Source organism: Salvia miltiorrhiza, chromosome 2 (genome assembly GCF_028751815.1).
Source record: "Salvia miltiorrhiza cultivar Shanhuang (shh) chromosome 2, IMPLAD_Smil_shh, whole genome shotgun sequence".
Classification (NCBI taxonomy): Eukaryota; Viridiplantae; Streptophyta; class Magnoliopsida; order Lamiales; family Lamiaceae; genus Salvia; species Salvia miltiorrhiza.
Window position 1 is genome coordinate 49084955 of NC_080388.1, and position 25377 is coordinate 49110331.

Genomic DNA, 25377 nt, shown 5'->3' on the forward strand with positions numbered 1-25377 from the left:
ACGCCGTCTACTTTGAAAGACTGACGTGAAACATCATTTTGAAAGACTGACGTGAATTTTTCTACAAACCGATTGGTTATACCAACTGAGACAACCCGACGTTCCGAGACATTCACCTCTACGGAATAGCTATAATGACTCTCCAATTAGAAAATTCTAATTGTAGAGTGGGGGGCTAACTGTAGTGGGCAAAATTTGTCAACATGACCCGTATCCAATCAGCACTCCAGGCTGGCTCAGCAAGCCAAGCAACCTGGTCAATCCAACCCAATTAATCTTTCAAGTTGGACCAATGAGCTAAACAGCCCGGTCAATCCAGCCCGACAAACTTCAAGTCCAACTTATCTCAATAGTCCGGTTGGATAAATCGCACTTGGCCCAAACCCATCAAGTTAGCTCGCCAATCTGGCACGACCCTAAAGGGCCCAGTCAGTCAAGCATATTGGTCCATCTAGCCCAAGAAGCTATAGATCAACTTGAATCGATAACCAGGCTGGAGGTATCACATCCGGCCCAAGGGTTACCGCCCACCTTGTTGACGAAGTCACATGACCTAGCCATCAACCCTAAAAAATATCTTTCGCCAAGCTGACACAGTCAAAGGATGAATCTTTATGATCCCGTCCAAATCGCAACAACTTGGAAGTGGAAAGCGTGGACGGATAAGGTCAGCTTGTAAAACCCTAGCGGCTGGCTGCCCTTTATATAGACAGACTGACTAGGTTACAAAGGACACGAAAAAATCTTACTTGCTATCGACTCCTTGAATTCTCTCTACTCCGCCGCCTAGCCAACTTGGCCTATCTCCGCCTCCCATATTCCATTATCACAACACACTGTCACCGTTTCCACCCTCCGACGCCGCTTACAGCCTGGAGTCACCGCATACTCCAGCCTGTCTTTCTCTCTATTTCAATTCGCTTATCATTCTATTTTGCTATTCCGATACTGACTTGAGCGTCAGAGGCTCTACGGTCGACACCCCCACCCGGTGCTCAACCTAGGGCTCTTACGTGTTCTTGTGTTGACAGGTTGCTAGTGCCCAATCTATCCGGACGTGCAGACGTCAACTTCAATTGTAGATTTTAGCCTCTACAACTTACGGGTGCACAACAAACCTTGAACTGAAAACACACGTTTCAGCACCAACACACTGGGTTGGATTTCTCATACACACTTAGCGCGCACTGGGCACTAAGATCTCTTGGAGTCAGAACACTGGTCTGAACTCCACACAACTCAAACACTCTTTTCGCTCAGTTAAAAGGAGGTTCGAAAACTACCAACTAGATCACAGAGAACATGCTCTTTGTAATAAGTAACTTAGGCTTTGAATAAACAATATTTGCCTAAGGTTCTAAGAGAATATATGTAATCAGGAATGGACTGATTTTGGCTTTGTGATTCTCTTATTCGATTCAAACTTTGGAAGGCTTTGATTGGCTGAGTTGTAATTTCGGCAGCGTTTCAGCTTGTGTATTTGAATCGGTGAAGATTGAAGTGATCATCGAGCTCTATTTATAGGAGAGGTCTTGAATAGATCCGTTGGCGGAGATGTTCTTCAAGAATTCATCCGTTGGAGAGTAATTCGAATTTTGCTGAGACTTCAATCTTCGAGGTTCCTTGTTTGGCGAGAAACGGCTACTCAAGTACAGGAGGTAAGGTGCATCTGAAAAGGTAATCACCAAAAAAGAATACTTTGCAGAGAAAGGACGATCCTCTATATCTATGCATTTAATGCGGCTGTACTTTGATTGTGTGGCTTCCTTTTAACGTTGGAGTTTCAGTCCGAGGAAGAATGTCAACTGATACTTGACTTTAGTATCAGTCCGCTGATTCCACGTAGCCAGCATTAGATGAATCAGTCATAACTGATTCTTCAGTTGAGAAACTCGTTCTAGTTAAATATCAGTATTTGACTCTGCCTTTAATCGTGAACATCAGTCGAGTTCTTCAGTCTTCAGTCCTTCGTTCTTCATTCTTCATTCCTCCGGTCTTCAATCTTCAGAATACTAGCTAAACTAGAAAAAGAACTCCAACACTTGAGTTCAAACAGTTCTAGTCTATTACAAAGAAAACTTAAGGATTTTGGTATCATCAAAACTAGGACTAGGATATTTCATTAAGTTCCCAACAGTGTGCGGTTTGAGTTTGTTTGAAAGGGCGACAACTTACGAAAATCCATTATCGACAAATGCCACCACACCTTATGGGTGGGCCATCTAGGTGAGGAGCACATTGCAGTCATGGTTCAATGATCTTACTATTGGCCCCAAAAGTGCAATGTCCTTGTTTGTCAACAGGACAAAGCGGATAGTCCAAAGAAGGCTGGCTTGCTCGAGCCCCTCCCAATCCCTGCGCGACCATAGGAGAGTGTGTCGATGAATTTTAAAAACGATCTATCAAAGGTGGGAGAATTGGATGTCGTTTGTTTGTTGTGATAGACCGATTTTCAAAATACGTAACTTTCATACTAGCCCCCAAAATAATCTCCTCAGAAGGGGCATCTCAACTATTCTACAAGAATATCGTCAAACAGTAAACAGTAAGGAGTTAATGCCTAAGGCTAAAGGTCTTGGGTTCGAGTCCCCTGTGATGCGGCCTTTTAATTTCTTTATTTAATATTGTAAATTTATCAAAAAGAATATCGTCAAACTTTGGGGACTACCGAAGGACATTGTAAGCGACCAGCATTCCCGGTTCACTTGCAATTTTTGGACCGAACTCTTTAGGCTCCTCGATTCCAAGTTAAACATGAGCTCCTATTATTTTTGATATGCTTCTAATTATTTTTATAAATAAAATAAGTAATAACATTACCTCTTAATTATGTTTGAGCAACTAAATCGTACTAATTTCAACATTTTGGTTCACCATCATCCTCTACCATGATTAGTGGTGGATCCAGGAATTCCGAGAGCGGTAGCCCCGAGATAAGTTTCCTTGGACAATCCATACTTTCCGTCCACCAAGATTATGTCACAATTACTATATTGGACGTCCGTCAAGATTATTTCATTTTTCTTTTAAGGTAATGGTCCCACCATCCTCTTTAATATTTTATCCTTACTAACACTCTTTATTTACAAAATAATCAATCCAAAATTCAATCTCAACCACACATCTCATAAAGTGGTGGGACTCTTTCTCCACTACATCAAAATCATCACCAATTTTATTAAATCCCGTGTCCAAACAATTTGACATAATCTTGGCATACAGATGGAGTATTTTTTTTTTGTAAAAAGACAAATATAATAATAACAACAACAACAACAACAACAACAACAACAACAACAACAACAACAACAACAATAATAATAATAATAATAATAATTCCATAAATTAAATAGATCCAATACACTATAAATAACATGTGAATATATACTTGACAAGATAGTTATTTTCTATTTAAAAAAGTAATGACAATTAATTTCGATGTATACTTATCAATTGAAAATGTTCCAAAATCTTCTCGTTGTCAACTCGAAAATATCATTATCAATGTATACAACTAAATTATCATTCATTCACTCATTTTTCATACGATTTCACAAATCATTCTTCACAATCTTTATTGTAGAAAACACTCTTTCAACAAAAGTAGTGACTGAGCAAAATAAATGTCAACTCAATCATTTTCATAAATTAATTTAAGAATTAAATAATTCACTTTTAACCATTTCTTTAGCAAAGCTTTTTCAAATTGTTAATTGCAACAATGCTTTAAATGTTTCAAAAGCTGGGAGACGATCACTTATGTTCCTTCTCTTTCTTAATTCAATTTCGTATAGATAAATTGAAAAATAGGGGGTGGGCTTCAGCCCACCCTTGTCTGCACGTGGATCCACTCCTGATCACGATCAACAATTTCAGATAATTGAACTCTATTCAAATACTCCCTCCATCCCACGAATCTTGACACGTTTTCCTTTTTGGGCCGTCTCACGAATCTTGACACATTTCTAAATAAGATAACTTATCTCTCCTACTTTATCACTTTTATTACATTCTCTCTCATACTTTATCACTTTATACTTTATTAACTACACATTTAAAACACTAATCTATAATTTCCTTAATTCCCGTGCCGAAACCAAACGTGTCAAGATTCGTGAGACGGATGAAGTATAAATTTATTTTTAAAATTTTTAATTATAATTTATAAATTGAAAATCCACGGGTGGCCGACTAATCTTAAATACTCTCTCTGTCCCATTATAAATGTCTCACTTTTTATAACGAAATGTCTCATTCATTTTTTGGCAATATATTCTCTCTCTATATCTAATATATTTAAATAATTTTTACCAATTCACTTTATCTACTTTCTACACATTTCTTAATTTTCGTGTCCAAAAGTAATGAGACAATTGTAATGAGACGGAGGGAGTAAAAGGAAATGAATTCGTGTATGCTGGCATATTACGCAATGAACATTGAATTTTTAGCTTTAGGGATGGAGCCACAGAGGTCTGAGGAATGACGTTTTTTTTTCATCTTATTTTTGTTAAACAATTATTGGGTGAGATCATCAGTTGAAGAACACCCTAAAAAAATGAAGGTGACCCATCTCCCCACCCCCATTATACAAAGAAAATCAATTTTGACAATCACAAAACAGTAGTTCATAATGATTTTGTTGGATTAAAATATATGGTCACAATGTCATCATCAATGACATCTTCACAAAAGATCTTAGTAAAAGCAACTTGACGTATAATGCCACAAATTGATAACATTGCTTTTTTAGTTGCGAATTGATACATATCATTATTAATCTAAGCATCCATATATATTACTAGTATTATCAAAAAACAAAACAACATGATGTCGCCTACTTCTAGATATTTTTGAAAGGGCTTATATTATAAACTTGTATATGTAACAAGATTTACGATGCCCAAACCTAATTTATTCCAAGTTATAGCATTTTAATGATTCATTTTTATAATTTTTATTATTTTTAGAAAATTACAGGGCAGGAAGGACTGAAACTGTTGGAAAACTTAATTTTTGCAAGAGTTCTGAATTATGGCAACGTCGAATAAAAAAAAAAAAAAATTATTTGATATTTATGATGAAACATTATATATTTGCATTGGTCCATAGAAGATAAATGAATAAGATAATGAACAAGTGGAATGATGGATAAGTAGGGCCACCGAAGAAGGCGGGAACTGCAACAAATTTATAATAAAGTTGCTAACTTTTAAGCCGTTTGCATTATTACACTAGCTAATAATAGTGTCTCTGCCGATTAATTTAATTTTCAAAATTTGAGGCTTAATTGTTAATTGATAATTGAGGAGTACTATACTACATGGAATGTATTGTCTCGATCAATGCGTCCGTTCGCAACTATATATATTCACTAGAAGAGAACGTATAGCTAGTAATTATGTGTGTATTCTTTTTATTTATTTATTTATTTTCTTTTTATTTCCTTTTAAGGAAGTTTCATATTTTCTTTTTATAATTTAGGAGATTGAGAAAACTGTTTGCAAAATAGCGCGAGTAGATTTGGAATTTTCTCAATATTCCGTATCCCGGCCAAAAGAAGGAATTACCATTTACCAATGATATATCCTAAGGACTCGTTTGATATGAGTGATTAGGGGGTATAATATTATTTATGACAGTTTATCTTATTTGATAAAAAGTAGTACAAGATATATGACATTTTAGAGTGATTCTGTGTACCATCTTTGATCGATAGTCAAATTTCACAACAGTTTAAAATATTGATAAATAATTTTAGTAATTGTTCAAACCGTATGTTCTGAATTTCTAATCATATCAATTATTAAAGAACTTAAATTTAAATAGATTTTGAAAAATCAAAATGATAAAATTTAGAGAAAAAATTACAAAAAAAATAAGAGAAAAGTCTCTTTTTGAAATTGACCAGATCATAGATTCAACAAATGCAGAAATAAACAATTGAAAGCACCTCTCTGGATAATGTGAATTTCCAGATCTGAACCCCAAAAAGGGTGCATTGGATTTATTTTAATGAGAAATTCGAAACTTTATTTTAGTGTAGAGACATGCTACACGACATTACACGCAGAAGAATAAATTCAATTTAAATGTGTATAGGACAATGTGTCTGGTTATTTTATGATGATATCTCTTACTATTAAGTTATACATTTTTCTTTTAGAGATGAGATTGATTGGTACTAGCCTAGAAAATGATGATTATTATATTAAAGAAAATGATGATTATAGATTTATGAGGGACGAGATCAATATTTTGTATCTAAGAAAAAGGATCGATATTTTGAAACTGTTCAATTAATTAATTTTTATTTCCAATAATATTTTCAAAGTAAATTACTAAGTTTGGCATTTCTGTCTTCGGTTCTCTTCATGTTCGGCACCTCTGGTGCCACCCCTCTCTTTCTAATAAATTTTTACCTTTTCTTATAAAAAAAAAAAAAACTAAATAAAGACTCCCATATTAGGTGACTGATTGCATTAGATTTTATATATACATATCATAAATATATGCCTTTTCATCATTCGATTTTGACGATTTTGGTTGGGTTCACAGTTTATGTTTTTCTTATGGAAGTAAAATTCATTTATAAAGATATACGAAGGATGCAACCTAAAAAAGAAATACTATAAAATTTTAAAAATATAAGATAATTAATATTATCACAGAACATTAAGATAATCTGATAATGAGATGAATTACAAATTCAATTTTTCGAACTAATTAAAATAAAGGGTGCTGGGAAGTGGGAATTGAACTAAATTTAAAATTTAGAACCAAAATCTTGTTTTGAATCACAGTTTGTGATGTGCCATTTTTTTCATAAAGCTTTATTTATCTATCATATAGCATCTTATGCAACACACTAAACGATAGATACTTAAATGTTTACAATTTGTGTTGTATTTTCAATTTCAATTTTGCCCAATATTATATAGCTATTGGATTATGTGCAAGTTAATGATAATTATAAAGCCTATGCCCATATAATATCTAAAATGATCAAACACGAAGCATTCACAATTAATGCAATATCACACCATCCAAGCAAATTCCATAACCAAATCATACTACATCACAACATCAGTCAAACAAGCAAAAAAATTATGTAACCATAAAGGAATTATTAAATTAATCACAGTAAACAGTGCTTTAATTTACTGGTTTGCCTTTGCAGGTGCATGTGGGGGGGTGGTTGGTTTGTTCTTGGACGTATAAAAGAAATTAAATTAGCAGTAGATTTGAATCTAGGGTTCAAGATAGCTAAAAAGCAAATGAGGGAAAGGGAAAAAAGAACAAAAGAATCTAAACAGGCTTAGATTAGAAAATAATAGAGAAGCAAAAACTTTTGCCTTTTTCCTCACTTTAAAAATATTGCATGAAAACAGAAGCATGCATTGAGCAAGAAAACTAAAAGTTGGGGATATTTTTTTTTTTTTTTAATTTCTCTTTTTTTACCTAAGAAAACCCCACCGCTACTACTATGCATGTGCTTGGATATAACAATGACAAGATATGCTTGCATTATATCTCCAACTTGAGTTCAAAAGGCACATGATGCTTTTCCAAATGTTTAATGAAACAATATTGGATGCATCATGTGAGAAAAGCTAAATGTTTTTGGTTTGTTCTTTTGCTAAAAAAATGGATGTTTGGATCGATGAAAAAGCAATTTTAATAATTTTGAGAGCCTTTGTGTCACACGAGTTAAAACTCATATTTACATACTATTGAAACACTAGTAATTACAAATATATCATCGAATATTATAATCGTTTTGTTGATAGTCTGACACAAATTTTTGTATTGATAATCACAGTGAAGAGTTTTTAAGATTATTCTACCCTATATTTGCTAATTGGATGGTACAAACTTCTTGTTACATCTCATGATATACGTTGAAAATAATAAATCTTGTAAGGAAAAATATATAAAAATATCCCAATAGTTAATATATTTTTGAAAAATGGAACCTTCACATTGTAACATTTTGGTATCCTAGCTTCAAATAATGAAGCAAAAATATCCAAAGTCACATTATTTGGGCTTGAAAAATGTGGTCAAATGTGCAATTTTTGGATAAAAGAATACTATTGATTTATGCTTTGTGAGTTTAGGTAAGGAATTCACGTACTCTCTGATGCAACACATCGATTTTCAGAGCCTAACAAATTCGACTAAGTACATTTTTGTGTACCAAAATATTAGTACAAAGTACACGTTGGAACATTTAAAAAGTTTGAACATCGAGATACATTCGTACTACTCTCTTCGTCCCATTAAACGTGACTCACTTCTTTTGGACACAGAGATGAAGGAGAATGTGTATATTAGATAAAAATGGTAAGGCCCACAACTTTTCAAGAGTTAAATACTGTCTTTTATAGAAATTAGTCATCTTTAAAGGAACGAAACGAGCCATGATTAGTAGAACATAGGGAATATTATTTTCCAATCTTATAAAATGCAGTGTTTTAAACGATATTGAAATTTCGTTGTTTCTTGCTATCAATGTAGAAATCCCCCATTCGAACGTATGACAAATGTAACATGACATAGCATGCGTTTGCTGGAGGAATGAAGGGGAAGAAAAGGTAATGAATAATTATTCATAGAAGGAAAAGAGTTGGGGGAGAAAAAAAATTGCAGAGCAATAATTGATCTCATTTCCCTTGAAACACAAGATTTTGAGGTCTGCACCCTTTTCCCCTGTTCTTTCCATTCTCAAAAACTAATTGCTGTGTCCACCACCTTTCACACATGCAATAATAAATACAATTCCAGAAAGAGAAAAAAAGATTGCGTCAAAAACAATATAATGTTTGCTGCTTCTTGAATCCACCATCTTCACCAATACACAGCACACCACATGGTCCATGTAGATAAGATGCTAATAATAATAGGAAATGATGATGTGGTAGACAAGTTGAAGTCCCACCATTATAATAGAGCAGTTGCACAAACACATTAATCCAATTTCAACCCCACCAAAAGGGTGATGCCCGTACGAGATCCTCTATTTTCTATCGTCTTTCAATACAAATCTAATACTACTATAATATTTCTCGCGATATATCCGTGCGTAAGATTAGAAGAACACAAAGCCAGTAAATGTAAATCCAAAAACAAGCAATTTTTCTTGCAAATTTGGCTACAATTAGACAGAAAGGGTTGGGTTTCAGCAGAGACATATATGTGCAGTGCACTAACTAGGAGTATACATGATCTATGTACAAGTTACACAATGGTCAACCAAATCTCAACATACTCTCAACCACTGGCGTCGGCTTTCAGCCTTCGCCGGGGTGCCCGTGTTCGATATTTTTCTCGTATGGAAATTCAGTAGTAAACTTACATTTACCAGTTATATCCTCACAAGTTAGTGTCACAAAATTTTCCATCGATCCTATTCTGAACAGCTTTGATGGCAGCAACTCTGGCTGCGGTGGCAGCCCTGTTCGCAGCCACCACGGCCTTGTTCACTTGCTCATCAACCCGACGGAGGTGGATTGCGTTCTCTGCAGTTTTCCTAGCAGCCTGCAAATTAACACAAGAGTTCAATAAGAGTGTTGAACTTTTGTGTTTAACAAGGCCTAATGTTTTAAAAGGAGCGTCGTGTTATTCACCTGAACTGCTCGAAGAACTGCATCAGTGAGCGGGGCGAGGGGGATCTTGAGATTGCCATCATCCCATTCTCCACATCTGGCCTCGCCATTTCGGAAAGTATACATCCCGTAGCCCTGCTTCCGGCCCTCGTGCCACGACCCTTCGTAGAAATGGCCGTTGGCGAAGTGATAGACCCCGAAGCCGTGAATTTTATCTCCATAGTACTCCCCAGCGTATCTATCTCCATTCCTGTAACACAACAAGAACCAAATCAGTATGCCAAGCCCCTTTCCACATAGATGAAAGGATACTGTAGGAGTTGGTGTAGCATTTAATGAAATTTAATAGTCTTATCAATCCAATCTTGTAGTGAACCTGAGTTGAAGTTTTCTCCATTCACTGAGAGTGGTGAGTATTCAACATCACTAATCTTAATGTAGTAGAAAATCTTTTAAGGGATCAATCCTTACAAGAACAGATCATCCAAAAAAGTAAAAAATCTTGATATTAACATGCAGAAATTTCATAAGGATGTAATTCAACCAAATGAAGCAAACACCAAAAGAATCAAACAAGATAAACACTTCATCTCCAAGCAAACAAAAACATCTCCATCACCAAATTCCAACATCACATCCATATCAAAACCTCACAAATTAATCAAATTCAAGAACTCCTTTACCTGAAATGGTAGCATCCAAGGCCATGTTTAACCCCACACTTGAACTCGCCAACGTAGCAGCTCCCATCAGCACAAGTCTGCGCTCCAACACCATGGCTCTGCCCATTGCACCACTCTCCAGCATAAGAATCCCCTGTATAGAACTTATACACTCCGTATCCATGGCGCAGACCCTGCCGATACTGCCCTCTATACCTACTCCCTCTGGCCCAGCTCTCGATCCCATACCCATCATATTTCCCATCAATCCAATCCCCTTCATACCTCCCATTCACAAAGTAATTGTACACTCCACTCCCATTGCACGTCCCCTTATGAAACTCGCCTTCGTAGAAATCGCCATTGCTGTAAAACTCAACACCTTCCCTAATGATCCTCCTACTCCTCCTCTCCTTGCCGCATTCCTTGCTCCTCTCCAAATCCTCCGATTCCGCCTCACCGATGAACCACTGCACCGGTTTCGAATGAGCTCTCGAAGCAAAACACGAGAACCCTAACTTTTTTCCATACTCATCACAAATTTGCTTGAGTAAGCTGAAATTCCTAATTACTAAACCCTTGTTTCTCGAGAACAGAAACAGCAAAACCGCGACGAAAATTAAAGCTAAGAGTAGATTCTCCGAGGTGGCTAAATCGTCCCTATTGAAGAAGGCGAAGAGCGTATAGAGCAGGAGGAGGAAGGCGGCGGCCAGCGGCGCCGCACGAGACGGAGCGGAGCGGAGCGGCGGGGGAGCCGGTCTGCTATGGGGCTTCTGCTCCTCGAGGTCCTCCGTGTCCGAATCGGGCGCGATCTCGCTCACGGAAGACAAACTGTGAATGGATGAGCGGATGGTGGGGGATGAGCGGAGGAGTGAGGAATTCGTGCGAGTGAGCTTCACCTGGCTTTTCTGACAGTCCATTTTCTGATCGGCGGTCTCCAATTTCATCCTCGGCCGTCGATTTCTCCGCCGTCCGACTATTGCAGCCACCGTCTGTACCTCGATAGGCGTATCATGTGCTCCGACGCCGGTTTCATTTCCGGTGGGTGCGCAGGCGGAAAAAGCAGTGGAGCAAGTACGCAGGTTTAAAATTTTTTAGAGAGAGAGAGAGAGAGAGAGAGAGTAGTTTTGTTTGGGGTTTGGAATTATTCAGAGAGTGGACCGAGTTTATTGTGGGGATGTTGTATTTATATGTTGGAAAAGCATGAAAGTGGTGTGGGGCCCGCTGTACTTGACGTGGACCGTGAATGAGGGATCTACGGGTCAATATTGGTCTACATTTCTCCGCCGTTCGATCACCGCTTTCCCGCTATTCAACCCCAACCTACAGCCGTCTGATCTAGATTTGCCTCACCCCGGCACGTGCGACTCAAAACAAATTTTAAGGGAATAACTTTTTTTCAAGATTTGGAAATTTTTACAGAAAAAGAAAAGGAACTCGTACATTTTATCTTCTCTTATTTTTATTTATTACTCCCTCCGTCCCAAACGAAATGTCATATTTTTCTTTTTGGGCTGTCTCAAACGAAATGTCATATTTTTTTTTTTTTGCAATACACTCTCTTTCTATACTTAATATTTAAATAATTTTCATCAACCCACTTTATCTATTATATACATATTTCTTAATTTCCGTGCCAAAAAGAAATAGGATATTTCGGTTGGGACGGAGAGAGTGAGTGACGAATAAGTATTACGGATTTAAACTTAAATACTTTTAAACGTTATTCTTGTTTTCTTTTTTTTCTGTTTCTGCATAGGGGTTGGGATTTTGGAGCAATAAATGGCATTGAGCGACTGCTATACAGCAATGATTAACAGTAATTATCTATCTGGAACACTAAATTCGTTAAGCAAATATAGGGATAATAAATAAATTTACTTACTAAAAAACTTGAGTCCAAAAAAAAGTCACTTACCAAAGTTTCTTTGAATTGAAAAGTTCAATATGCATTTATTTTAATGTTGGAATTTTTATTACGTTTCTATGTTTTTAGAAAGTGCAATTTGAACATAGTGTTTGACAAGGGTGTCAAGTGGGAGAAAAAAAAAACATTTAAAGAGAATGATGGAGGGATTTCTTTTAGTAAGTTGGTCTCTATGTTTCCTTAAGTAGCCAAAATTGATTAGTGTGTGTGAATACTTTATTGTGTTCCTTTTGTTTTCAATAATGGAAAAAAATTATAGCAATGGTGTGTGGTGAAATAAACTGTAAAGCGTAAAAATAAAAAGATATTGCACGACACAAATTATGTGCGATGGATTCGATTTAAAATATGTTAATGAAAAACAAATTTATAATTTTTCACAACGAGATTTCATGACCACCAACCATCAAGACATTTATGATGTCAATTCTTATCATCATATTAAAAGCGAAATGTATGTAATAAATTAATATCAACATTACAGCAAAATATAGTTAGGAGTTGGGAATTTTGATTAGAAACGAGTTGGGGCATTTGACATTATTTATTGTGACCATTTCTAAAGACTTGGTACTACTACTATGTTAGAAAGTTGGCAAAAACTAGAAGTTGGAAGTCGTACATTTAATTTAGAATTATGTCGTGTTTTTCAAGAAAAAGTGTTACATGATTTTTAAATTTTTTTAGGGTTATTGTTATTCTTTAATGAGAATATTGTTACGGAAATTATCTGATTTTAAATAAAAATATTACGACTTATTTTCACAAAAAAGTATTTAAGAATAATTAAATCAACTGTACTAAATAGGCATTCGCGGGTTATCCATTTATTACTCAATCAATTAACTATTTAATCCAATTAACTCCTATTCATAGCACAAGCCAACCCATAACAACTCAAAATATTATTGCTTTAAATCATCAATGGTTCTGTTGGCTTGATTTATTTGTTTATTGATGATGTATCATAATACCAAATTCTTTTCTTCCCTTTTAGTGGAAAAAATGGGGAATGGGTGTTCAACTTTTAAACTTTAGGTTTTAGTTAGCTTCTTCTTTTGTTAGTGGAAAAGTGAGGAATGGACGTTAAACCTGCAGGGTGCGTTTAGTTTGAGATATAAGGAATGAATAAACTACATTTATCACATTATACCTCGTTTACTTTAATGTATGAAAAAATCAGGGCATATTGTATAATTTTTCTGACAGCTCCTTATCCCTTGGGAAATGGTGGTATAATTTTATACCACTTTATAAAGAGTGGATAAAAATATTATCCTTCAAACCAAATAAGATAGTATAAAATATGTGTTCTCCACTTTAAGTGATAAATTTATACATCATTATATTATCCCTCCATTTAAAGGGATAAAAAGCAAACACTCCCCTAGAGTTAATCATGATTGACGTCTTCAATTTTCAACATCTTTTAGAAAAAAAAAAAAATATATTTTCCATTTAAAAACCCTCGACTTTAAAAATAATCCAAAATATATCATGTTAAACAAAATTCAATGATCAAGTAAAAATGTCTTTTTTCACCTCACTCAATAAAATGATATCGTTTCACCTAAAAATTCGATAAGATGATCCATCATTTTATCGCCTGATTTGCTATCACGTGGATTATAAATAAATCTCATGAAATGAACTATTTTATTGATCACAGTATCATAACTAAGGCCTAAGAGCTATGGATTTGTATTCTAACAATATCTTCTAAATCGACATCCACATCTATCATATTCAAGTCCACCAACAACGACTAGGAGAATCAAAAAAATAATATAAGTGTGTGCATGTGTTGGCCCAACGGTAGAACCGTAAAAGGTAAAATGCTCAAAATTTGAGGTGATGGGTTCGAATCATCCGACACGTGATCTTAAAATTTCATTATTTACTTATATAATTTATCAAAATAATAATAATAATACCAGTCTAATTGGAGTAAATATTCATAACATATTTATATGTTTAATAGAACTAGAAAACCAAAATGATGTATGGAGTAAATTAATACTACCAATTTACTGATTGTACTGTGATCTTGAAGTTATTAATTTTTCTGAAAGAGAATCATGCAATAGTAAACGCTATTAAACACTTTATGCTACCAAAACTTTTATAAAAAAAAGCTGCCATACTATATAACTATAGACGCTGAGAATCTTTTCTTATCAATATTTGAATGAAGTAGCTTTTCTTATAAATATTTGAACGAAGGTAATCTCGTTGAGAGTTGCAGTTAATGCTTCAGATAAAGAAGAAGAAGAAGAAGAATGATCGAAATTGTTTGAATCGTAGTCATGCCTTCCAATTTTTTAATCTTTTAATTTATATCAACAAAAAAAAAAAAAGTTAAACAGCGACACTAGAGTTGATCAAAGTTGTAATAAAGGGGTATGAAGTGTATTGCGTAATTGGGCTGGGCCCATACAAACAGCTCAAGCAGTGGGACTGCAAAGTAACAGTTTTGCAGAAAGAGATAAAAATTATTTTATAAATTAATACCTCTCAGGGTCATTGACTAAATGATTTAAATCACGATAATATAATCATGACTTCCAAATACTTTTTTTTTCTTTTTCTCACAGAATATAAGAGATAGTAAGGTTAAAAATTAATATATGTGGACATACTGCCTCATTGGGCCGGGCCAATCTCAAGTCAATTGGGCTAAAAGCCCAGAGATTTTACGCTGCAAAATTTAATGCTTCTTAATCAGCTTCTCCTTCATCCTCTCAACCGCGTTTCGAAGAGTTTGCTCATCTTTGCAGAAGGCGAACCTCACAAGATTCTTGCCCTCTTCCGGATTCAAGTAGAAGACGCTCGTCGGGATGGCGACGACGCCGACTTCCTTGATCAGATACTCGCAGAAGGCGACATCATTTTCGAACCCGAACGGGGTGTGATCAACCACTACAAAGTAGGTTCCACTCGATGGAAACACCCGAAACCCCACAGACTTCAACCCCTCCACCAGAATACTCTTCTTAGACAAATAGTCATTCTTCAGCTCTTCAAAATACGAATCCGGAGCTCGAAGGGCGGCCACAGCCGCGTGCTGCAAAGGTGTGGCTGTCGAAAAAGTGAGGAAGGAATGCGCCTGCCTCACACCCCATGTCAGCTGCGGTGGAGCCACGGCCCAACCGATCTTCCAACCTGTCAACGAGAAGGTCTTCCCCAACGAGTTCAAGGTCACTGTCCGCTCGTACATCCCGGGGAGGGAGGCAATGGAGATGTGATCCATCTCAAAAGCCAACTTGTCATAGACTTCATCAGAGAAGACAAGAACATCGTGCTCAATGCAGAGAGATGCGATGGCATCAAGTTCCTCCCTCGTGAACATTTTCCCCGTGGGGTTGTGTGGAGTGTTGAGCAGGATTGCACGCGTGCTTCTTGAGACGAGGGATTTCAGCTCATCAATGGGGGCAGAGAAGTTTGGGGGCCTCAAGGTGACAGACTTTGTGACAGCGCCAGCCATGGAAAGGGTGGCTTGGTAGGAGTCGTAGAACGGAGCAAAGAGGATGACTTCATCACCGGGGTTTATCAAGCCCAGCATTGTTGCAGCGATTGCCTCTGTACAGCCGGAGGTGATGGTGACCTCCTTCTCCGGATCAACCACAAGCCCGGTGTCCTTCTTGAAACGCTCGGCCACAGCTGCGTTCAGATCAGGGACCCCAATTCCGCGAGCATACTGGTTGTTGCCGTCTCTAATGGCCTGAACGGCGGCTTCTTTGACAAACTCTGGGCCGTCGAAGTTGGGAAACCCTTGTCCTAGGTTAATAGCACCATGCTTGATAGCAAGGCTACTCATTTGTGTGAAAATAGTAGTTTTGAACTTCTCCAAGCGCTTGGCAACCTGCAAAAAGGAAGCTCATTTTGATGTACACATCAATTTCACGATTTTTCATCTTCTATCATTTTGGCTACTAATTAAAATATTGAGTCATGACAATTACATTGATCATAACAAAGTAATATATAATGATCTTTGATGCATCTATTAACCACATTTTCATGGATTGTAAAGGATTAAAAAACCCTTCTGATGGCAAATATAACTGACTAGTATCTGCCCCAACCCCACCACTCCAATAGTAGATTCAAAAGCAAGCGAAAACAAGTATCTAACTGAATAAAGTCCTCCCATATTTCAAATTCCCAATTAACCAATAAAAACTTCAAATGAAGAAAGAGCTCAATTTTCCCCTTTAATTCAAAGTTCAGTCACAAACACTACACAGTGTTACCCAACAATTTGAGATCACAGCTCAATTCAACTTAATTGAAACAAGAAAGGAAAAGGAGATTAAACTTCACCACAATACCCAATCAGGCTTACCCTAAATCTCGCCACAAAAAAGAAGAAGAAAAAAGCGCCATAAACAGAATCGAGCAATAGAAAGCAAATATTAGACCTGGAGAGCTTGCGGAACTGAGTTTTGGGCTGACTCGCTCTCAGCCATGATCGGTGAAAACCCCGAAGCTGAGAATACGATCAATTAATTTGAGCAACGATAACAAATTTTGGGCGGGTATTAACTGTTAAAGGTTTCGCAGAGAATCGGAGGTTTTGGAAGTATAATGTGGCCGTGATTATGTCCAGTTACATTACTAGTACTCCATTTTAGGTATATAGATATATGTATGTATATTGAAAATAATGGTGTGGAACATGAGGTTTTCTTTTTTCTTTTTTCTTTTTTTCTTTTCAAATACTATATTTTTATTTTTAAAGATATTTGTAGATAATGCATTAAATATAGCTTAAAAAGTAAGGTCGTAAACAAATCAGTTCGAAACTCGATTTGATCATAGTTGGATCAAGATAATTAGGGAGTCTGTGATCGTGTGTCAGTCAAACGATAGAATGATTATGCCTAAAACCAAAAGTCATGGGTTCGAGTGCACCGTGACATGGCTTTTAATTTTGTCTGGGGCTTAGGCTGTCTGCATTCGCTGTCTAATGGTCCAATTCGCCTTGAGTTCGATAAAAACTCGTTTAAACTTGTTTATTGAAGTTCGTCAATTAAATAAATCAAATTTGAACATAATAGTATTTGACTAGATAACTTGTGAATAAATTTGTTAAATGATTTAATTTTAATTTAAAATTATTAATATATACAACTTATGCTAGCATTTGCACTCGTGCAACGCACGAAAAATATTTTTATATTTATTATATATAAAATTGATTATCATTTGACTATTATATAAAAATTATAAATTATAATTAAAATTACTATAATTTAAGATAAATATATATTAATTTAATATAAAATAATAAAGAATAATTCATATTAATAAAAAAATAATATTGTGAAAAAAGAAAATAATTATAAGTTAAAAGATAATTGAAAAAATAGATTTATTCAAAAAAAAAAGAGGAGAGAGGAGAGAGAATTTTCTTAAGTTTTAATCTTTAAATAAATATATTTTTTATATTTTAAATCCAATATTTACATAACATATATCAAATTAAATCTCTTGTCATTATCTTTAATTTGATATGCATATCAAATATTTTATAATTAGTCGAATTTTATAATTTTAAAAAAGAAATAAAAAGGAAAAATGAGAAGTTAAAGAAAAAGAAGAAGAAAGATGTATAGCTTATAAATAAACCTTCAATTTTATTCTAACTACAAAATTGTCACTCAATTTCGAAATTGATTTGAAATCAGTTTGATATTGAAAACTTCTTTTTTAATATAGTATAGATTTATATACTATAATTAGTAATAATTATATTAAGTCCTTAAGTAATTCTATTTGTTATAGAAAATAATTAATCTATTATATTATGTGACAATAAAAAATAAGATATCTTCAAAGAAACAAATTCAAATGTAGAAAGTTCATTTGAGCTCAATCAAATTCGAATAACTCAAAATATTCGATAAACAAAGAAGCTTAGTTTAATTATAAACAAATCAAAATTCATCATAACTATATTCGACTGGATTCGGTTCAATTATACGCCTAGTTAAAGAAGTTTTATGTTCCATCTATCAAAATCATTTGCCATAATTATTAGGCGTGAGCAAAACAGATCCGAAACCAAATAACCAAATCGAATCGTTGATATTTGATCGATTTCGTTCGATTTTGAACTGTTGTGGTTTTTGATCGGTTCTAATTTTGAAAAAAATCGAATTTTTTGATCGGATCGATTTTGTATTTAAGAAATTCGGATGAAATTGAACCGACCGAAATTTTTAGTTTATCCAACTAATTAATAGAACATGATCTAGGTGATTTTGTTTTTGTAGTTTGAGCGATGGGATAGTTTTTCAGTTGATGGGCCTTTGAAATGCAATCAAACTGTTTTTTTTTTATAGAATAAATCCAATCAAACTGTTAATTAGTCTCTTTAGTAGGGATGACAATCTACTCGCGGGTAACGGATATCCGTGAAAATACGAACCTATTAGGGTGGATTTGGATACCATTTGATATTCACGGATAGTTTTGTGGTTGTAATTCAGTATACATTTAGTTCGTGGGTATGGATTTGGATACTTACTATTCATACCCGTGAAACCCGTTTACCCGCGAAAAATACCCGTCAATTATACGTGAATTACCCGTCAAATATCCACAAAAAATTCTATAAAATATGGGCTTTGAATATATATTTTGAGATTATGGGCTAGCATATTATATATTAAAATAGGCCCAAACAGAAACTGAACTAAGGCCCAAATTCTAATAGTCTAATTTAAATTTGAATTTTGTTGAGCAATTATAGAATTTTGTTGGATTTTATATTTTAGTTGATGAATTTGAATTTAAACATTGTTCTTTGTGGATTTCAACATATGGATTTGAACTATGTTATTTGTGTTGATTTTTTTTTTCTATTAATTTTGTTGTAAATTTATATTTAAATTTTGTTTCTTGAGTATCCTGCGGATAGTAGGTGGCGGGTATCCGGCGGATAGTGGGTATCCGCGAATAGCAGGTGATGGATACCCGCTGGATAGCGGGTTCGTAGATACCCGACGGGTAGCGGGTTTGGATACCATTTGATATCCATTGATAGTTTTGTGGTTAAAAACTACTATCCATTTAGTTCGTGGGTATGGGTATGTATAATCACTATCCGTACCCGTCGTACCCAATTGTCATCCCTACTCTTTAGATTGTTTCATTTTGACCCACCAAAATGAAACTTTTTTCTATTTATACGTAAATGAATCTTTATATGCACCATCAACTACCACGTGATTTTCCCTCTTGTTCTATGAAATAAACATTTAGTAATATGTGTGCTTGCGTTGGACTAATGATAGAAGGTTAATACCTAAGATCTAAAATTCTATGTTAGAGTCCATCGTCCCACGATCTTTAAATTTATTTGTTTTACTTAGAGCACCCATTATGGGGAATGCAAATTGCGGCATCCTCTCATCCCGCACTAGCCTCTCCCTCGAGCATTTGGTGCAGACGAATTTTTGGTTGGACACACGGCCCAATTAGGTATTTTCAGACAATTAAAAAAATCAAAAACTTACAGTTTCACGCATGGGCCCATCAGCAATGCACATTTTTTTTAGACTTTTACCTTTTTTTATTATTCTTTTAATTTTAATTAAAAATACATTAAAATTAAATACAAAATGAAAATCAAAATTTAAGAGTAGGGTTGACTCTCTCGTAGTGGATGATGGACTCTTAAATGGTGGGGAACACATTTAACAATCCACATTGGCTCTCTATAGTGGATGCGCTTATGTAGGAATGGCAGTGGATCTTGGATTCGGTCCAAATCCGCGGATCAAGATCATTTTTCTAGGATCTGGACCTTGTGAAAAATGGATCTGATGGATCTAAATTACTCCTAAGATTTGCGGATTTGGATCTGGAGAAAATTTTTTGAGACCCCGATCCGGCCTGCGGATCCAATTATATATAAAAAAAAATACTCCTATAATTTTATTTTATTATTATCGAATTCTACCCTAAAGATTTATTACTAATCTATACATCTATTTTCATAAATAATATATAATTCTATTAAAGGTAATGTTTTACTTTTATTTTAATTTAAATTTTAGTTATTATTATTATTATTATTATTATTATATTTTTTATTTGTATTGATAATATGATTTTTCTTTTTTCAATGTAAAAATAGAAGACACATGTTCCACTGTTACTAAATATTGTGATGAAGATAGAGATAAAATTGATTTTAATGATATTATAATTAATTTTCATCCCTTTTGTACATATACAATTACAATAAGTGTGTATCTCATTATTCTACTAATATGTTATTTAGTACTTGATTATTATATTCTTACTTATTACGAATTTTATAGTAATATTTATTTTATAAATTATGATTTAATTATTTCTTTTTTAATAATTGTTGAAACTCTAGACCAAATTTGATTTTATTTTTAGTTAATTTAAAATTTATAAATATTTTAAAAGAGAAAAAAAATATTCCCTCCGTCCACGATTTAATGCCCCACTTTGGTGTGGGCACGGAGACTAAGAAAGCTGTAAAAGGTGATGTGGATGAAATATAAGGATAGCTGACTAAAGTGATAACAGTTGTTGACTAAAGTGATAAAGGTATTGTGAGTGGGTCCACTACTGATAAAGTGTAGTAAATATATAATATAAAAATGATAAATGTGTTTTAAGGTGGGTCCATTAGTGGCAAAGAGTAGTAAATATAGAAAAAGAAGAAGTACAAAAAAATAGAATAGGGTTTAATTTGTGGACAAAAATTTAAGTGCAAGTAGGGCTTTAAATTATGGACGGAGGGAGTATATGGATTTGGGTATGGACTTGAGACTCTGTGGATCTTATGGATCTGAACCCCTGGTGACAAACATGGTTTTCGTACCTCAATATCGCATGAATTGTTGTCATTTTCCCCCATGAATTGATTGCTAATATGTGTTTGTATCCCAATTTTGAGTTTTGTTGAGTTTTAATTCCTTGGTGTAGTTTTGGAGTGATTTCAGGGAAAATCAAGAATTAATTGGAGGATTTTGAAGACATGAGATCGAAGTACGTCTCGAGAGGAATCCGTGAGCGCAAACGGCGACCAAATCCGAGTCCGGACGAGGGAGAACGGAGCAAAACGAGCGGACTGTGCAAAACGCCCAGTACCCCGCGGTCACCACCCGCGGCCGCGGGGTAAGACCGCGGGTCAGCTGTTCCCGACTCAGGAGACACCCGCGGTCACCACCCGCGGCCGCGGGGCGGGACCGCGGGTCCCCTGAGCATCCCCCACGTTTGAAGGCCGCGGACGCGGGCCGTGACCGCGGGAAAAGGGCGGGGCTCCCCCAAATGGACCCCAAACGCGATTTTAGCCTCAAAACTCCATTTTTCTCTTTTCTTTCCCCATCATTCACCACACACACCCACTTCATCTTCCCCAACTCTCCAATCCCAAACCCTAGCCTCCATTCTCTACCATTTTTTCTCTCTTCCACACACAAAAACAACACCAAAATCAAATAAAGAAGGGGAAGACTTGGAAAGGAGCTCATCAAGACTACATGATTGAAGATCAAGATTATAGGATTTGTCTATGAATCTCTATCTCTCTATATCTTTATTTATGTTTTCTTATGACTTGAGATTTGCTTTTATTATGAATATGCTTGGCTAAAATCTCTTATCTTAGGGATTAGATTAGATGGATTTGTAATGGATTGATTTCTTTGTTCAATATATATCTTGATTGTGCTTATTGTTATCTTTTCAAGTCCTAGATTTATCTCTTGTATGATTGGTTGGCCACCTTTTGTGCATTTCTAATTTGTGATTTGAATCGGGAGAGGATAATTACAATAGATTAGGAGTTTGATACATATCATCTCAATAAACCGGGAGGTTGAGAGGTGGGTGAGGGCTTATTGATCTTTTGTGCTATTGGGAGTTATAGGTTAGAAATTGACCGGGGACGGCAATTATGACCCGTAATCTACTGTTTTAGTCGTCCGGGAGGGGGCTAAAACTAGTGGGGAGATCGCCCTAGATAAGTAAGTCATAACAAGATTTATATTGATTTAAATTGAAGTTCATTACGATCCATCGAAATCTAGTCCCTAGGATAACTTTCATTCGAGTCATTCCCCAATTTATTAACTAAGTTTATCTTGTTGTTATTTTATTTACTTGCTTTATTTAGCTTTGTTTTAGTTCTCAATATCTCTTCATCTTTGGTTTGTCTAAATAGATTGAAAACAACTTATTAATAATATTTAGAAGTTTGAATTCACCAATCCTTGTGGGATACGACCTTGCTTCCCTATGTTGCAACTACACCGTATACTTGCGGCGTGGTGAAAATAATAGCGAACAAGTTTTTGGCGCCGTTGCCGGGGATTGGTTGAGTTTTTACTTTTGATATTGTGAAAAGTTGTTTTTATCTAATTTAGATATTGTTTTTATGTTTGTTTATTTATATGTTTATTTGTTTTTGTTAGAGAAAATTGCTCCACAACCGTAAAAGCGGCACCAAAAATGGATGATGGAAGGAATGAGTTGGTTGAGCAACTCCAACTACAATTGGCGTTGATGCAACTTAAGTTGCGTGTTTTGGAAGCCAAAAGAAATTATAGGCAACCAATGATCCGAAAAGCCTTCCAACCAACACCTTCCTATGGTGACTTTTATGACATGGGGTGCAATGCCATGGAGTGGCAATCACCATTGGAGTATGAGGACCATTTCAATAGTTGGAATTATGAAATTTCTTATTCCACTCAAGAAGGCTTCCAAGGGGGAAATCGATACTATCAAGAGGAGAAATCAAATTCAAAAGACGATCTCCTTCAATGCTTCATAGCTACACAAGCTTGGATAGAAAAAAGTCTAGCAAAATCGGAGGTTATGCTAGAAGAGCAAAGAAGGTCTTTGGCTACCACTATGGAAAATCAAAAGCGAATTGATGATTTGTGCATGGCCATTAGCCTTCAAAATGGAACCTTGTATGAGGAACCAATGCCAATGCTAAGTGAAGAGCCTCAAGAAGTTGAAGAAGAGTATGAAGAAGATGAGGATCAATTCTCCAAACCCCTTGAAGTCGAGAGCCCAACTTTTCCGACACAACCTCTACAATTTCAAAAAGATGAAGATTTCACAAGCTTTAAAGAAAGCAAAGTCAAAAATTTTGTCGATCCTTACCTCGCCACAGGCGATTCTATGAAGGCTTGCTTCTTTCACTTTTATTTATCTTCATCTTTTGATTTTCACTTTGATTTGTCTAATAAGGAATTGTTTGAGTGTGGTGGTACTCTAGATGGTGAACGAGATTACCATGACGCCCGGGATGTCTCAAGAATTGCAAAGCCACCATATTTTTGGGTCGCGGTGGATGGAGCATGCAAATTTGATGAGAAATGGCCACCGCCTAAGCCTCCACCTCGTTTGTGAGTACGAGACAAGTAACCATTTTCTCCTTCATCCAAACTTATTTCTCCTTTGTGTGAAATAAGTTTGGGGGGAGGGTGAAGATGGGTTACTTATCTCGTTTATCCGTTGTTTATTTATTTAGTTAATTTAGTTTTCGAATAATGAGATTTTGTCTCTTTTCTTGAGCTTTTCCATGTCTCTTGAGTTTGAGCTTGATTGTTGAAAAACATGAGTTGGATGAAATGTGTGTTGGGCTTATGATATGAATGTTGTTTTTGAAAAGAATTTGTTGTGTTTCACTTGTTGATTTTGCATGTAGAGTTTGAACTTATGACAAATGAGCTAAATGTTGTACCTCCAAGAACTTGAAAACGAAAATGAGCTTGTGAGAATTGAGCCTTTGATTGTCATACATTTACAATCTCATTTTGTTCTTGAGTGTAAATCATTTGAGCATGTGTGTTGATCTCTAGAACTTGCCATGAGTCCTCTCTTGAAAATAAAAGTAGATGTGTTGTTAATATTGAAGTGATTTAAGGCCATCCTTATTAGCCACTTGACTTAAATTGTGTCCAAATTCTCATATGATCCTAGTTTACCCTCTTTGTGCCTTGTAGCATTTCTTTGAATTAACCAATGATGGGTAGAACTTAGATTGTTAGTGGTTACTTTGATGAAAATGTTTGGGAAATGATTGAAATTGCTTATCAAGCTTTGATTGAGTGAAAATCACTAGTCCCCTATGAGCTTAAAAAGAAAAAGAAAAAAAAAGAAAAAAAAAATGAAAATGAATGTGAATAAAAGAGCATAAAGGGGAGTGATTTGCCTTTTGAATCATAGCCATGATAGATATCACTAAGGATGAAAAGATGAAATGTAGGGATTTTGGTTTTTGATTGATAAGAGAAATGGTGAAGTTGATTTGTTCATTGTGATTGATGGATTGTGGGATGAGTCACTTTGCCTAAAAAAACTATTCACCTTACCAAAGAGCCCTCATTACAACCCAATGAAAGCCCTTTTTGATCTCTATTTATAACACATTGAAGCATAGAGAGTTAGGACAAATGGCAAGCTTATGGTAGATTGCATACATTGTTTCAATTTGAGTGCAAACACGCCCAATCTAAACACTTGAGAGTTGAGTGCATCATTGAAACATCCACATTTGTGAGGATTCAAGCTTGGAGGCCATAATATTGAACTCTTCATCACTTGTGATTTCTTGGAATGCATTTCTACTTGTGATACACTTTTGAAAGATTTTTGAAATTGTTGATTTTGAAAAAATTGAAGCCCTTGAAATGACACCAATTCATTCTCACATGTTTGTTATCTTTTATTTCTCTTCTCTTTGTTGTTTGGGGACAAACAACGCTTTAAGTTTGGGGGGGTTGACAAACATGGTTTTCGTACCTCAATATCGCATGAATTGTTGTCATTTTCCCCCATGAATTGATTGCTAATATGTGTTTGTATCCCAATTTTGAGTTTTGTTGAGTTTTAATTCCTTGGTGTAGTTTTGGAGTGATTTCAGGGAAAATCAAGAATTAATTGGAGGATTTTGAAGACATGATATCGAAGTACGTCTCGAGAGGAATCCGTGAGCGCAAACGGCGACCAAATCCGAGTCCGGACGAGGGAGAACGGAGCAAAACGAGCGGACTGTGCAAAACGCCCAGTACCCCGCGGTCACCACCCGCGGCCGCGGGGTAAGACCGCGGGTCAGCTGTTCCCGACTCAGGAGACACCCGCGGTCACCACCCGCGGCCGCGGGGCGGGACCGAGG

The 25377-nt window shown here is 35.6% G+C and overlaps 2 protein-coding genes across 2 annotated transcripts; both read right to left on the bottom strand.

The window, feature by feature from the left end:
- Positions 1–9117: 9117 nt before the first annotated feature.
- LOC131011908 (uncharacterized) lies at positions 9118–11427 on the bottom strand. The gene is made up of 3 exons (XM_057939807.1): positions 10292–11427; positions 9630–9858; positions 9118–9540 (listed from the first exon to the last, which is right to left on the bottom strand). The coding sequence occupies exons 1-3, from the start codon at positions 11215–11217 to the stop codon at positions 9376–9378; spliced, it is 1320 nt and encodes a 439-aa protein (XP_057795790.1). The 5' UTR covers positions 11218–11427; the 3' UTR covers positions 9118–9375.
- Positions 11428–14668: 3241 nt separating this feature from the next.
- LOC131011910 (uncharacterized) lies at positions 14669–16865 on the bottom strand. Its single transcript, XM_057939808.1, has 2 exons — positions 16619–16865; positions 14669–16059 (listed from the first exon to the last, which is right to left on the bottom strand). Exons 1-2 carry the CDS (start codon positions 16664–16666, stop codon positions 14905–14907), a joined length of 1203 nt encoding a protein of 400 aa, XP_057795791.1. The 5' UTR covers positions 16667–16865; the 3' UTR covers positions 14669–14904.
- Between the last annotated feature and the right edge of the window lie 8512 nt (positions 16866–25377).